Here is a 13,204-nt window from a genome sequence, read left to right as displayed (position 1 = left end):
TCGGCACCCTAACTCTCATGTTGCTCAAGACTCAATTGTAGTTAATTCTCATTTACTAAATGCAAACCATTTATTGTAAAAATTAAATAGAGCCCAAAAGTTTAAGACCAGCCTGGGCAACATAAGGAGACCCTGTCTCTACAATTAAATAAATAAATACATAAATAATTGTTTCTTCATAGGTTATAATATTGAAGTGCTGCAGTTTTTATTATTAATTCATACTTTTCATTATTAGATGTTCTATTCTTTGTGGCTTATAGTTCAGGGCATCTAAGCTACTTTATAATTTGTAATAAAATTTATTTATAAAAATATTAATTCATTAGATTGGATAACCTGATTATCCCCTATTACTGAGCTCATCAATCACACCAAGGGTTATACATTTTATAACAAACCTAAGTTGTTGTGACAATTGAGGAAACATGCAATATACAAACTTAAAAATTGTTTTACTTATTTATACAAAAATATTATATAAAATTTTAGGGACCATAGTTAAAACAAATTTTTTTCGGATAATATTTTCTGAGATTATAAACTACCTACAACTAAATTCTTAACTAATTCTGAATAATAAACTAAAAAATTAAATCAAAGCTATATATATATATATGCACACACACACATGTATATATGTAAACACATCCTATTTCCACATTGCTTTTTGGATTGCTGTTGTGTGATCAACATTTCCATAACCTTATGGTAGCACCACCAAGAGTAGTTTACTATCAGAAGTCTTCCCTGGATTGCTATTTTGAGGATTTTTAGTTATCTTTTGTTTATATTCCAAAAGTTGTTGATGAATGCTATGTATAAAAATGTAATAAATAAAATTACTATTTTAACACTGATATAGAAAACATTTACCAAATGTATTAAGTTCTTAGAATATTTCAGACAATATCAGAGCTAACATCAGAATATTACTTATTCCAGAGACTTTAAGTTTGTAAGCTCTAGGAACTTATTAAGCTGCTAATTAAAGAAGAAAGAAAGTAAGATGAAACACTCATGAATTCAGGGCAGGGTAACTCAGTAAATTAACTACAGTTAGCTTGGCATAATGGAAAATGTCCTTAACTCAGAATAAGTCCTAGCGCAGTAACCAATAGGTATTTTTTCTGGAACAAGTTGCTTCTCTTAGGCTCAACATCTTCTAAAAGTGAGAATTTTGGAGCCTTATTTCACTAGGTTATTATAAAGATTTAACAAGATAACATTCTTAAATGCTAAAGTAAATAGTGAAGGAATGAAATAATTTGTTCTCGAACCTTATTGCTGAAGTTATTTTAAAATTCCCAATAAAATCCAGTGTATTAGCCTCATGCAGTGGCTCATGCCTGTGATACAAGCACTTTGGGATGCTGAGACAGTAGGATTGCTTGAGCCCAGAAGTTCAAGACCAGCCTGGGCAACATAGGGAGACCTTATCTCTACAAAACACAAATAAATTTTTTTAAAAGTGTTTCTTCATAGGTTATAATGTTCAAATGTTGCGGTTTTCTGTCATTAATTCCTACTTTTGATTATTAGATGTTCTATTCTTTGTGGCTTGTAATTCAAGGCATCTAAGCTATTTTATAATTTGTAAAGAAATTTATTTATAAATATATTAATTCATTAAATTGGATAACCTGATTATCCTCTATTACTGAGCGCATCAATCACACCAAGGACAGAAAACTAATAGATGTCATCGTCCGGCTTGGACTATTACTACTCTTTATCTACCTCCTGAAACTCTGAATCAACAAATCTTTGCTAGAATGATGCTTAGTCACTATGCTCATTTCTAGCTGCTGTGGAAGACAAAACCCTACCTTCATTTTTTGTAAGTTCCACAAAGAAGATACAAGTTGGTATTTTCTCATTTCTGAGATGCACTAACAGCATATTGCACACAAGATCCTATGTGTTACTCACCACATCTCATTTCATACATCACCTTACATCAATATTTCTTGTATGAAAATCATAATTGAAATACTGGGTGACACCCATCTTGCTTTGACTCACACCATTTCCTTGGAGTTAGTTAGAAAACAGTCAAATGTCCTTTTGGAAACTGCAAGAAATATGCAACACTTCATAGATCTGTGTGTGATCCTTGTGCAGGGACCATGCTGATTTTCTCGAAGTTGTTTCAGTTTTACTATATGGACCACTGAAGCCAGTGCAAATCCCTACTTCCACGCCTGAAGACTGATCAGTCATGGATGAGGCTTAGCTCTGTTAAATCTAACCAATTTACTTGGGATTTTGTGAAGTCTATTGAATGGCTTCGTGGTGATGCAGAATTTGAAAAGATTTTAAAAACTCAAGGTAGAGAGGCAAGCAGCATGGGAGATTTTTTCTTTTAGGAAAAAGGAATCACTTGAGGGACAAGCACAAGTTGGAACCCACTACAGTTTGAGAAAGATGACATGGGATCTTCCAGAATAAGATGAGACCTTCCACCACTTACAAAATGGTGCCTCACAGGATATGAAGGGCCAGGGATGTAGATCTGGTAACAAAATAAAAAGGGATCTCTAATTTCTTCCTGTAACATTATTTCAACCTGACTTACAGTTTCCAACTATCACAACTAATATTTGCTAGAGAAAATAGAAAAAAGCCACTCAAAGGATAACTTCCATGAAGGTCTAGGCCAAGTCCAGGCTAAGATGTGGGTTTCACATCAGGTTTTGGGTGGGAGGAGAAGGGCCATTTGCTTCCTATGTGTGTGGCTAAAGCTAAAAGTCCTAGTTGCCAGAGCAGGGTGCTGGTACCTTGGAAACAATGGCTGAGATTACGTATGTGAACTTTAAAAAAATGTAAAAACTTTGAAGTCTACATGTGGATCACCATGAAGACTGAGGGATCTGTATTAGTAAGGGCATCCTGGTGGCTGAGGTCAATCATTACCAGACTGCAGGAGCAGTTTCAATGGCAACAATGCAGCAACAGAATCAATGCAAACAACAAAATGAAGAGAATGGCCATTTCCACCCCTCCAGTCTTTCTGACTTAAACAAAAGGAATGTCTTCCTTGGACTTAGGGAACCCCTTAGATCCCCTTAGATTCTTTTTAAAAATTCAGGGATGAAGGTATGGAAGACAGTCCCCGGGGACACTATCAGGTTTTCTGCTAAAGTGGACATTTCAAGACCCAAATAACTAATTAGAAAAATCAAAATCGTGACACTATGTTTATCCCTCGCATAGGGGTTATACTTTGAATCAAGTAGATAACAGTAACAACCCCAGGGACAAAGTTATTGAAAATCCTAAGATAAAGAATCCTGGATCCGTTACTCCTCCTAACTAGTCTGGCTTTTTGCCTAGTTTCTGGCTGATTAAGTGAACTAACTCACTGCCATTCAAAAATTACCTGAAACAAACTATAAAATCTCACCTAGCCTTCAAATATAAACTCTTACGGATTAAATCTACTAGCAACAGCATAACCTTCTGCAGTCATTCCACACGTATCTTCAGCACAGATGCCAATATTTTGCTGAAAAAGAATGCCGACTATCTCTGATGATCCATGACATACGGCAAGCATGAGGGCTATGCTAAAATAACAAAGAGATAACTTCATTATTAGGAACAGAACCAATTTAGTATGTGCCTGTCAGTGTAGAATTAACCATTTACATGTACTAACAAACATAAGTATATTGAGTGCTCAAGTGTTTATCCTTGTAAATCACCACTAAGGCTAAAAGGAAGGGCAAAAAGACTCATGTCCCACTGGCATGTGGCATATCAGAAGTGGCTAACACAAGCTCCTTTGAGGGGCAAGAAAATACACTTTGTTCACGAATCTTAAAGAGGCAAAGATTTAAGTGAAGAATTCTCTATTTCTTCCTTAGTCTGATATAACATTTTGTACTTCAAAATCAGCTAGAGGTCAAACGAGAGCAATCTTAAGGCTTAAAACAATATTAGGAGTAATGATAGCAGTGGTAGTCATAGTAAGTTCAGTTAATGATGCTGATAAGAATGTATGAGACACTGAATTAAATGCTGTTGATATTCATAATGTTACTTCCACACAACTGTCCTTAAAGGACATATTATTATTCTCGTTTTCATATAGAAAATCATACTTGGTATTCAGTACTGTTTGTAAAGTCACACATATAAAGTGAAGAAGCTGGAAATTAAACCCAGTCTTGTGTGAATCAGAAGACTATCTGTTTTTGTCACTCACCTATGGCTTATCTTTTTTTTTTTTTTTTTTAAGGATTAATAGACGATTTATTTAGGCAGGAATACATATAGTCATCATTGCCAGGCTTAACGTGAGAGCTGAAATGTTCGATCCAATTTTCCTTCCCGGATAAGTTTTTCTTTCCTATCCCTGTCAGTTTTGATAATACAATACAGGAAGATGAGGGGCCCGATTCCAAACAGAGCTCCCATGAGTGAGTTTTTAGGAGTGGGTCTGAAATTAGGATAGACATTTGTTGTTCTTGCATAGGTCCAACGAAGCAAGGCAGGATTTTCGATGAGCCCTCGGCGGTTGGGATAGTTGTACTGAAGCAGGTACTCTCGTTTCAGCCGGGCTCTTATGGCCAACCGCTCGGCTTGCGCCCGCCGGGTTTCCGGAGATGTGTCATATTCAGCTGGGTCGAGGGTCTCGGGCAGAGCGGCCAGGCGCGACGACTTATAGTTTGAGAACGACATCTTGGCGACCCAGGGCACAACTCGGCTTATCTTTTTTTTTTTTTTTAATGGAGTTTTGCCCTTATTGCACAAGCTGGAGTGCAGTGGCACAATCTCAGCTCACTGCAACCTCCATCTCCTGGGTTTGAGCGATTCTCCGGCCTCAGCCTCCCGAGTAGCTGGGATTACTGGCACCCACCACCACACCTGGCTAATTTTTTGTATTTTTAGTAGAAACGGGTTTTACCATGTTAGCCAGGCTGGTCTTGAACTCCTGACCTCAGGTGATCCACCCGCCTTGGCCTCCCAAAGTGCTGGGATTACAGGCGTGAGCCACCGCGCCCGGCTGGATTATCTTAATTAACTAAAATGTTCATCAAATTAAAGATATCTTTCTTCCCTCTACCTATACAAATTAGAAATAATAATACACTATGAATAAAAAAGGAAAAAAATGATAAATTCACAGTATCTGATGATAGCAATTAATAGTCATGTAAGGGATAACCTAAAATTAATACTCTTCAAAGAAAACAACTTAAAGCAAACTGTCATCCTAAAGACAAAATGATTTTAAATTCCTATTTCTGATTAATATTGCTTTTTTTTTTTTTTTTTTTTTGTGGGACAGAGTCTTGCTCTGTTACCTAGGCTGGAGTGCGGTGGCACAATCTTAGCTCACTGCAAACTCTGCCTCCCTGCTTCTAGTGATTTTTGTGCCTCAGCCTCCCGAGTAGCTAGAACTACAGGCATGTAGCACCACGCCTGGCTAATTTTTGTATTTTTAGTAGAGATGGGGTTTTATCATGTTGGCTAGGCTGGTCTTGAACTCCTGGCCTCAAGTGTTCCAACCACCTTGGCCTCCCAAAGTGCTGGGATAACAGGCGAGAGGTACCATGCCCAGCAAATGTTGCATTTTTTAAAAATGTATAAAAAACAGAAGTTAGAAAAATACTATAAATGTGTTAATCATTCAATATTGAATTATAAAGTAAACTAAAAAAGTTCATACTTCTTAAAACTAATACAGAACCACTTTAACTAATAGAAGATAATGCAACGAAAAACATCAGATTACATATAAGAATCAGTCAGTATCATAAGAGAAGATAAATCCTACTATATACTGTTCTTTATGTTGACCAGTCCAAATAATTGCATTTCTTTCTGATAATTTGTGTTGATAGTTTTCACTATAATCTAATAATTTTAAGTAAATGTTATTAATATTTCTGACTTGAGTGTTATTACTCTAGAACACTACTCAATGTTTTTTAATAAACAAAGAACTCCTATACCATTTACACTTATCAACTGCATTTGCATTTGCATTTTTTGTCACTAAAAATTCCACAATTTCCTCACTTCTTTTTGTTATGGCCAGTAAAAGTGGTGTGAGACCAGCCTGTAAAACAGCAAAAACAATTTATAATTCATGAAATTACATAGTTTTCAACTGAACTGAATCCCTTGTATAATATCCTATGAACTTAAACACATCAAATAGAAAGTAAATCAATAGCACCCCCTTCTTTCTCCCTTTTCTGTGCTTTCCCATGCACTGCACCTTCCCTTGGAAACATTCAGCCTCTGCATCACCACGTTAACTCTGGTTATCTCCAAAAATCTTTATATTGTAATAGTTTTATTGTTTCCCATCTAAAGCAAGAGCTTCTTGAGGGCAGGGGCTATATCTTTTATCTCTATATCCTTAAATCCTAAGACATAGTAGTAAGTACTTTGTTTTTTTATTGAATTTGTAATCTAAAGTATTACCTCTAGAGTAGTGTTTCTTAAACTATATTCCAAAGAATAATTACCTTACCAGAAGCACTGTACCCCAACAGATTCCACCATTATCTATGTTCAAGAAATATTATAAAACTGTGAATCAAAAGTCCACTATCCAAGAAATGACTCGAACTTTGCCTAATCCTTATTTGACAATATATTTTTGTGGCAGACATTAATATTTGACAAATTAGAACTTCAGGGATACAGTTTTGAAAACTTCCCAAGAAAAATGGAGCTTTCCTCCGGGTGATACAAACTCGCTGATTCTCTTCTATCAACAATCCCAAGATCCCAGACGCCAATGTCAGGCACTCCTGCTCTGCGTGGGTCACTAAGGAAGTGGGCTTTAATTTAAAGAGATTGGCCTCAAATGAATTTGATTGCTTATTATAAGTGGTCCATGGGGTTTCCCTTATTATAAGAAAATAGAATTTTATCTCAACTACAAGAAATTCAGTATAAAAGTTTATTCTCAATTATAACGATAATACTAAGACCCTAATGCATATCTACTTCTTAAAATGCAATAATCCATTTTGATTCTGGTTTCTATTGTAATTGCTGCTTAATTTATGGCAAAATATCAGAAATACAAATAAAATGGCTTATTAATAAAAGTTCTAACTCATCTATATGGATTAGCATAATAGAAGCCACAAAAATCACTTGAATATTAAGGGACGATTCTGAGGAGAAAGATATACTGTCTGCAATAGGCATAACCTATTCAAATATAACCATGATTAATCTAAAAAGGCTTAAAGGCATTCTAATAGAAGATGATTATTTATGGTTTATTTTTTTATTTTTCTTTCTTTTTAGGTTTTATTTTTTATTTTTTTAATTAATTAATTAATTTTTTATTATACTTTAAGTTCTAGGGTACATGTGCACAACGTGCAGGTTTGTTACATATGTATACTTGTGCCATGTTGGTGTGCTGCACCCATCAACTTGTCAGCACCCATCAACTCGTCATTTACATCAGGTATGACTCCCAATGCCATCCCTCCCCACTACCCCCTCCCCATAATAGGCCCCGGTGTGTGATGTTCCCCTTCCCGAGTCCAAGTGATCTCATTGTTCAATTCCCACCTATGAGTGAGAACATGCAGTGTTTGGTTTTCTGTTCTTGCGATAGTTTGCTGAGAATGATGGTTTCCAGCTGCATCCATGTCCCTACGAAGGACACAAGCTCATCCTTTTTTATGGCTGCATAGTATTCCATGGTGTATATGTGCCACATTTTCTCAATCCAGTCTGTCACTGATGGACATTGGGGTTGATTCCAAGTCTTTGCTATTGTGAATAGTGCTGCAATAAATATACATGTGCATGTGTCTTTATAGCAGCATGATTTATAATCCTTTGGGTATATCCCCAGTAATGGGATGGCTGGGTCAACTGGTATTTCTAGTTCTAGATCCTTGAGGAATCGCCATACTGTTTTCCACGATGGTTGAACTAGTTTACAATCCCACCAACAGTGTAAAAGTGTTCCTATTTCTCCACATCTTCTCCAGCACCTGTTGTTTCCTGACTTTTTAATGATTGCCATTCTAACTGGTGTGAGATGGTATCTCATTGTGGTTTTGATTTGCATTTCTCTGATGGCCAGTGACGATGAGCATTTTTTCATGTGTCTATTGGCTGCATGCATGTCTTCTTTTGAGAAATGTCTGTTCATATCCTTTGCCCACTTTTTGATGGGGTTGTTTTTTTCTTGTAAATTTGTTTGAGTTCTTTATAGGTTCTGGATATTAGCCCTTTGTCAGATGAGTAGATTGCAAAAATTTTCTCCCATTCTGTAGGTTGCCTGTTCACTCTGATGGTAGTTTCTTTTGCTGTGCAGAAGCTCTTTAGTTTAATTAGATCCCATTTGTCAGTTTTGGCTTTTGTTGCTGTTGCTTTTGGTGTTTTAGACATGAAGTCCTTCATCATGCCTATGTCCTGAATGGTATTACCTAGGTTTTCTTCTAGGGTTTTTATGGTATTAGGTCTAACATTTAGGTCCCTAATCCATGTTGAATTAATTTTCAATTCAATTAATTCAAGGAGTAAGGAGTAAGGAAAGGATCCAGTTTCAGCTTTCTACTTATGGCTAGCCAATTTTCCCAGCATCATTTATTAAATAGGGAATCCTTTCCCCATTTCTTGTTTCTCTCAGATTTATCAAAGATCAGATGGCTATAGATGTGTGGTATTATTTCTGAGGACTCTGTTCTGTTCCATTGGTCTATATCTCTGTTTTGGTACCAGTACCATGCTGTTTTGGTTACTGTAGCCTTGTAGTATAGTTTGAAGTCAGGTAGCGTGATGCCTCCAGCTTTGTTCTTTTGACTTAGGATTGTCTTGGCAATGCGGGCTCTATTTTGGTTCCATATGAACTTTTTAAATTAATTAATTAGTTTTTTTATTATACTTTAAGTTCTAGGGTACATGTGCACAATGTGCAGGTTTGTTACATATGTATACTTGTGCCATACTTTATACATACTTAAAAAGAACTTTAAAGCAGTTTTTTCCAATTCTGTGAAGAAAGTCATTGGTAGCTTGATGGAGATGGTATTGAATCTATAAATTACCTTGGGCAGTATGGCCATTTTCACAATATTGATTCTTGCTATCCATGAGCATGGTATGTTCTTCCATTTGTTTGTGTCCTCTTTTATTTCACTGAGCAGTGGTTTGTAGTTCTCCTTGAAGAAGTCCTTTACATCCCTTGTAAGTTGGATTCCTAGGTATTTTATTCTCTTTGAAGCAATTGTGAATGGAAATTCATTCATGATTTTGCTCTCTGTTTGTCTGCTACTGTTGTATAAGAATGCTTGTGATTTCTGCACGTTGATTTTGTATCCTGAGACTTTGCTGAAGTTGCTTATCAGCTTAAGGAGATTTTGGGCTGAGATGATGGGGTTTTCTAAATATACAATCATGTCATCTGCAAACAGGGACAATTTGACTTCTTCTTTTCCTAACTGAATACTCTTGATTTCTTTCTCTTGCCTGATTGCCCTAGCCAGAACTTCCAACACTATGTTGAATAGGAGTGGTGAGAGAGGGCATCCCTGTCTTGTGCCAGTTTTCAAAGGGAATTTTTCCAGTTTTTGCCCATTCAGTATGACATTGGCTGTGGGTTTGTCATAAATAGCTCTTATTATTTTGAGATATGTTCCATCAATACCAAATTTATTGAGCGTTTTTAGCATGAAGGGCTGTTGAATTTTGTCAAAGGCCTTTTCTGCATCTATTGAGATAACCATGTGGTTTTTGTCTTTGGTTCTGTTTATATGCTGGATTATGTTTATTGATTTGCGTGTGTTGAACCAGCCTTGCATCCCAGGGATGAAGCCCACTTGATCATGGTGGATAAGTTTTTTGATGTGCTGCTGGATTCAGTTTGCCAGTATTTTATTGAGGATTTTTGATCGATGTTCATCAGGGATATTGGTCTAAAATTCTGTTTTCTTGTTGTATCTCTGCCAGACTTTGGTATCAGGATGATGTTGGCCTCATAAAATGAGTTAGGGAGGATTCCTTCTTTTTCTATTGATTGGAATAGTTTCAGAAGGAATGGTACCAACTCCTCCTTGTACCTCTGGTAGAATTCGGCTGTGAATCCGTCTGGTCCTGGACTTTTTTTTGGTTGGCAGGCTATTAATTATTGCCTCAATTTATCGTTTATTTAAAGAAAAATCGTTTAAAAAATCTTATAAATTCTAGAAATCAACCCCATTATTAATGAATTAATGTAAAATATAAACTATATATTATAAACACCTATCAACTGTCTTGAATACCTTGAAATCTTTACCAAAATATACTATGAGAGAGGAATTGATAACTGAAATGTTGACAAAAGAGGTACGTTGAGTAAGTGGTGTGCCTAGGTGGGCGCAGTAGCAAACCGGAAACACATGCTTTATGTAAAGCTAGAGCCTCTTCAGAGCATACCAAACAGTCACATGGGCTCAAGAGACACCAGGTTTTATCCTTTAAGAGGAAATCCAGATTTCTGCATGAATCCTAAGTTTTACACGGTGACTCAATTTATGCGGGCAAATTTTGCTTTCTTGTAGTTTTACACAAATTGGAAAGAAAAAGAAAACTTGGCGGGGGGAAAAATATTTGAAAAAGTTTTACCTTTAACAAATTCAAATATTTATCATAAATGCACAGAAAACCATACTCTCTAATAGTTCTTGTAAAAATATTAATATTTAAAGTAAAATCTTAGACAATTAAGTTCTTTCAAACTGGTTTCATTCAAGGAATGTTTGAGCTTCCAAATATAAAAAAACTTACATATGTTAATGTTAAAACAAATGGATTTCAAATATTTTGAAAATAACATTGGTTAATGTCTACCTTGTTTTTCACTTCGATGTCTGCACCACGGGACAGCAGTTTTGCCACCATTGACAGATTCTCACTATGAACAGCATAATGGAGAGCCGTGTTGCCATATACATCTACAATATTTGCATTGGGACCAGAATCTACCAGAATATTTGCACAAGCTTCTCTCCAGCATTGTAGAGCCTGTCAGTATTAAAGCAAGAAGTAAATTATAAATTTTAGGAAATCAAAATAAATATTCCACAGGTTTCACAAACTAGTTGTATTTCAATGAGATAAATTCATTTTTATTTCATGTATGTAAACCAAATGCATCTCCTGCGGAAAGAACTGGCTACAACTTACCTTCATCGGAGGTGTCCTATTTTCACTGTCATGGATGTCAAGCTGACAATTTCTGTCTCCCAGAAGTGTTACTAATTCCGCGTGGCCGTTGGCACAGGCCCAGTGTAGAGTAGTCCTACAAGAGTGAGAGGACGTTTTAGGAAAGTTTAGTCCACTATCTCAAAACATACAATGATTTATGTAATTGTAAACATTAAATACCATGCTCTTTATCTGCCTTCAAAACAAATATTTAATAATCTCCTGAAGAAAGTACAACATTCACTCGCTCTTATTACTCACGACATTAATGATAGAGTGGCCTATTTGAATAGAAAGAGCTTGGCCTTTGGATTCAGTTCAACTTGGACTTGAATATTACTTTAAGGTCTTTCACGTACTAGCTATCACTTAACCTCTCTGTGCCTCAATTTTCTCATCAATAAAGTGAAGATGAATACAGCAGCTATCTCACAGAACATCACTGTGATGCCTCAATGAGAATCTATGCAAAGTATTTTGAAGAGTTTTTTAGCACATGTAACAGCTCAGTAATTGTTAGATATTATAATTATTACTTCTACTTAACAAAGACAACATTTTAAGTAATACAATACAATTATGCCTACTTTGTGGTGTGTTTTAAAGGTTAGAGATAACACTGAATTTTAACGGTTCTAGGATGCTCAATTTCTCATATTTTAACATCTCTGGCATTGAAATGCCACTTACAATTCATTATTTATTAGAACTGTATTTGGCAAAAATTTAAACAGTCTTTTATTGGTACATAAAATAAGGAGGCATCACACAATTCACGGTGCCTTCCATGAAGTGGAATATGGTATATACAACAGGTCGATGGCAGTCCTAGTCACAGGATTAACATTTAAAGAAATTTTAGCTTTTAAGAGTACCACACAAAAGGAGAGTTGAAATTAAAACAACAATTGTTGGCTGGGCGCGGTGGCTCACGCCTGTAATCCCAGCACTTTGGGAGACTGAGACGGGCGGATCACGAGGTCAGGAGATCGAGATCATCCTGGCTAACACGGTGAAACCCATCTCTAGTAAAAATACAAAAATTAAAAATACAAAAATTAGCCGGTCGCGGTGGCGGGCGCCTGTAGTCCCAGCTACACGGGAGGCTGAGGCAGGAGAATGGCTTGAACCCGGAAGGCGGAGCTTGCAGTGAGTGGAGATCGCCCCACTGCACTCCAGCCTGGGCCACAGAGCGAGATTCTGTCTAACAAACAAAAAAAAAAAGTTAAAACAAAGTACTCCTTTAATATTTTAAAAACTTCAAGCCAAAGAAAACTTGGGATTCAAATGAATAGTATGGCTCATTTTAATTTGTGTTTAGATTTACAAAATGTATATTAATTCATATTTAGATTTATGGAGGGAATACATGTGAATTAGGTATTTCCAATGATTAACATTACTATTTAAAGCTGTTATAAATTTCCAAAATTGTGGTTGGTAGTTATCTCTTGCTAGTTTCTCATTTCAGAAGTGTTTTCGTTTGAAAGATGAGAAGAAAAGCTTCAATTGAGATTCAGTCCTATTTCTCCAGTTTTAAGTCTCTCACATTGTTCAGGCTTAGTAGGTAAATGTGAAATTTTTAAGGATGAAAGGGTCTTGAGAGTTAATAGAATGTGTCTTCTACATAATAGGCATTCAACTTACATGTGATAAATGGATTCAAAGAATGGATAAATACAGTTGGGAAGTTCAATATCTTAAAAAACTGCTATAAATAAAGCACTTATATTTGCTACTTTATTTTCCTAATAATAAAACGACACTAAAATGATTAATCTATAATTATTGACATATATATAATAAATCTAGATATAATAAAAATACATTTCTAATAAAATATATATGTAAATCAACAAGCACAGATAAAAAGATTCTCTTCTGACGATGCTAAAAGTTCACAGAATATACTAATCCACAAAAAAATAAAAATTAAAATATAGAAAGTGAAAAATTGTTTTTACCTGGGCAAAATTCATATTCCTGCTCTTCCCAAAAATTATTTCATTAATAATAAACT

The 13,204-nt window shown here is 35.7% G+C and overlaps 2 protein-coding genes and 1 non-coding gene across 3 annotated transcripts; all 3 read right to left on the bottom strand.

Annotated features, from left to right (window-relative positions):
- Positions 1–706: 706 nt before the first annotated feature.
- Positions 707–11,450, bottom strand: LOC111528050 (putative ankyrin repeat domain-containing protein 30B-like). The gene is made up of 5 exons (XM_026448215.1): positions 11,446–11,450; positions 11,164–11,278; positions 10,828–11,001; positions 5,964–6,070; positions 707–815 (listed from the first exon to the last, which is right to left on the bottom strand). The coding sequence occupies exons 1-5, from the start codon at positions 11,448–11,450 to the stop codon at positions 707–709; spliced, it is 510 nt and encodes a 169-aa protein (XP_026304000.1).
- Positions 2,080–2,182, bottom strand: LOC111528064. The gene has a single exon (XR_002726853.2). It is a non-coding gene; the product is annotated as a U6 spliceosomal RNA (small nuclear RNA).
- On the bottom strand, positions 4,223–4,702 carry LOC111528036 (NADH dehydrogenase [ubiquinone] 1 beta subcomplex subunit 4-like). Its single transcript, XM_023194676.2, has one exon. The coding sequence runs from the start codon at positions 4,684–4,686 to the stop codon at positions 4,297–4,299; it is 390 nt and encodes a 129-aa protein (XP_023050444.1). The 5' UTR covers positions 4,687–4,702; the 3' UTR covers positions 4,223–4,296.
- Positions 11,451–13,204: the final 1,754 nt, after the last annotated feature.

The sequence above is a fragment of the Piliocolobus tephrosceles genome, chromosome 9, assembly GCF_002776525.5.
Source record: "Piliocolobus tephrosceles isolate RC106 chromosome 9, ASM277652v3, whole genome shotgun sequence".
In the NCBI taxonomy this organism is placed as follows: domain Eukaryota; kingdom Metazoa; phylum Chordata; class Mammalia; order Primates; family Cercopithecidae; genus Piliocolobus; species Piliocolobus tephrosceles.
This window is presented reverse-complemented; position numbering and strand designations above follow the sequence as displayed.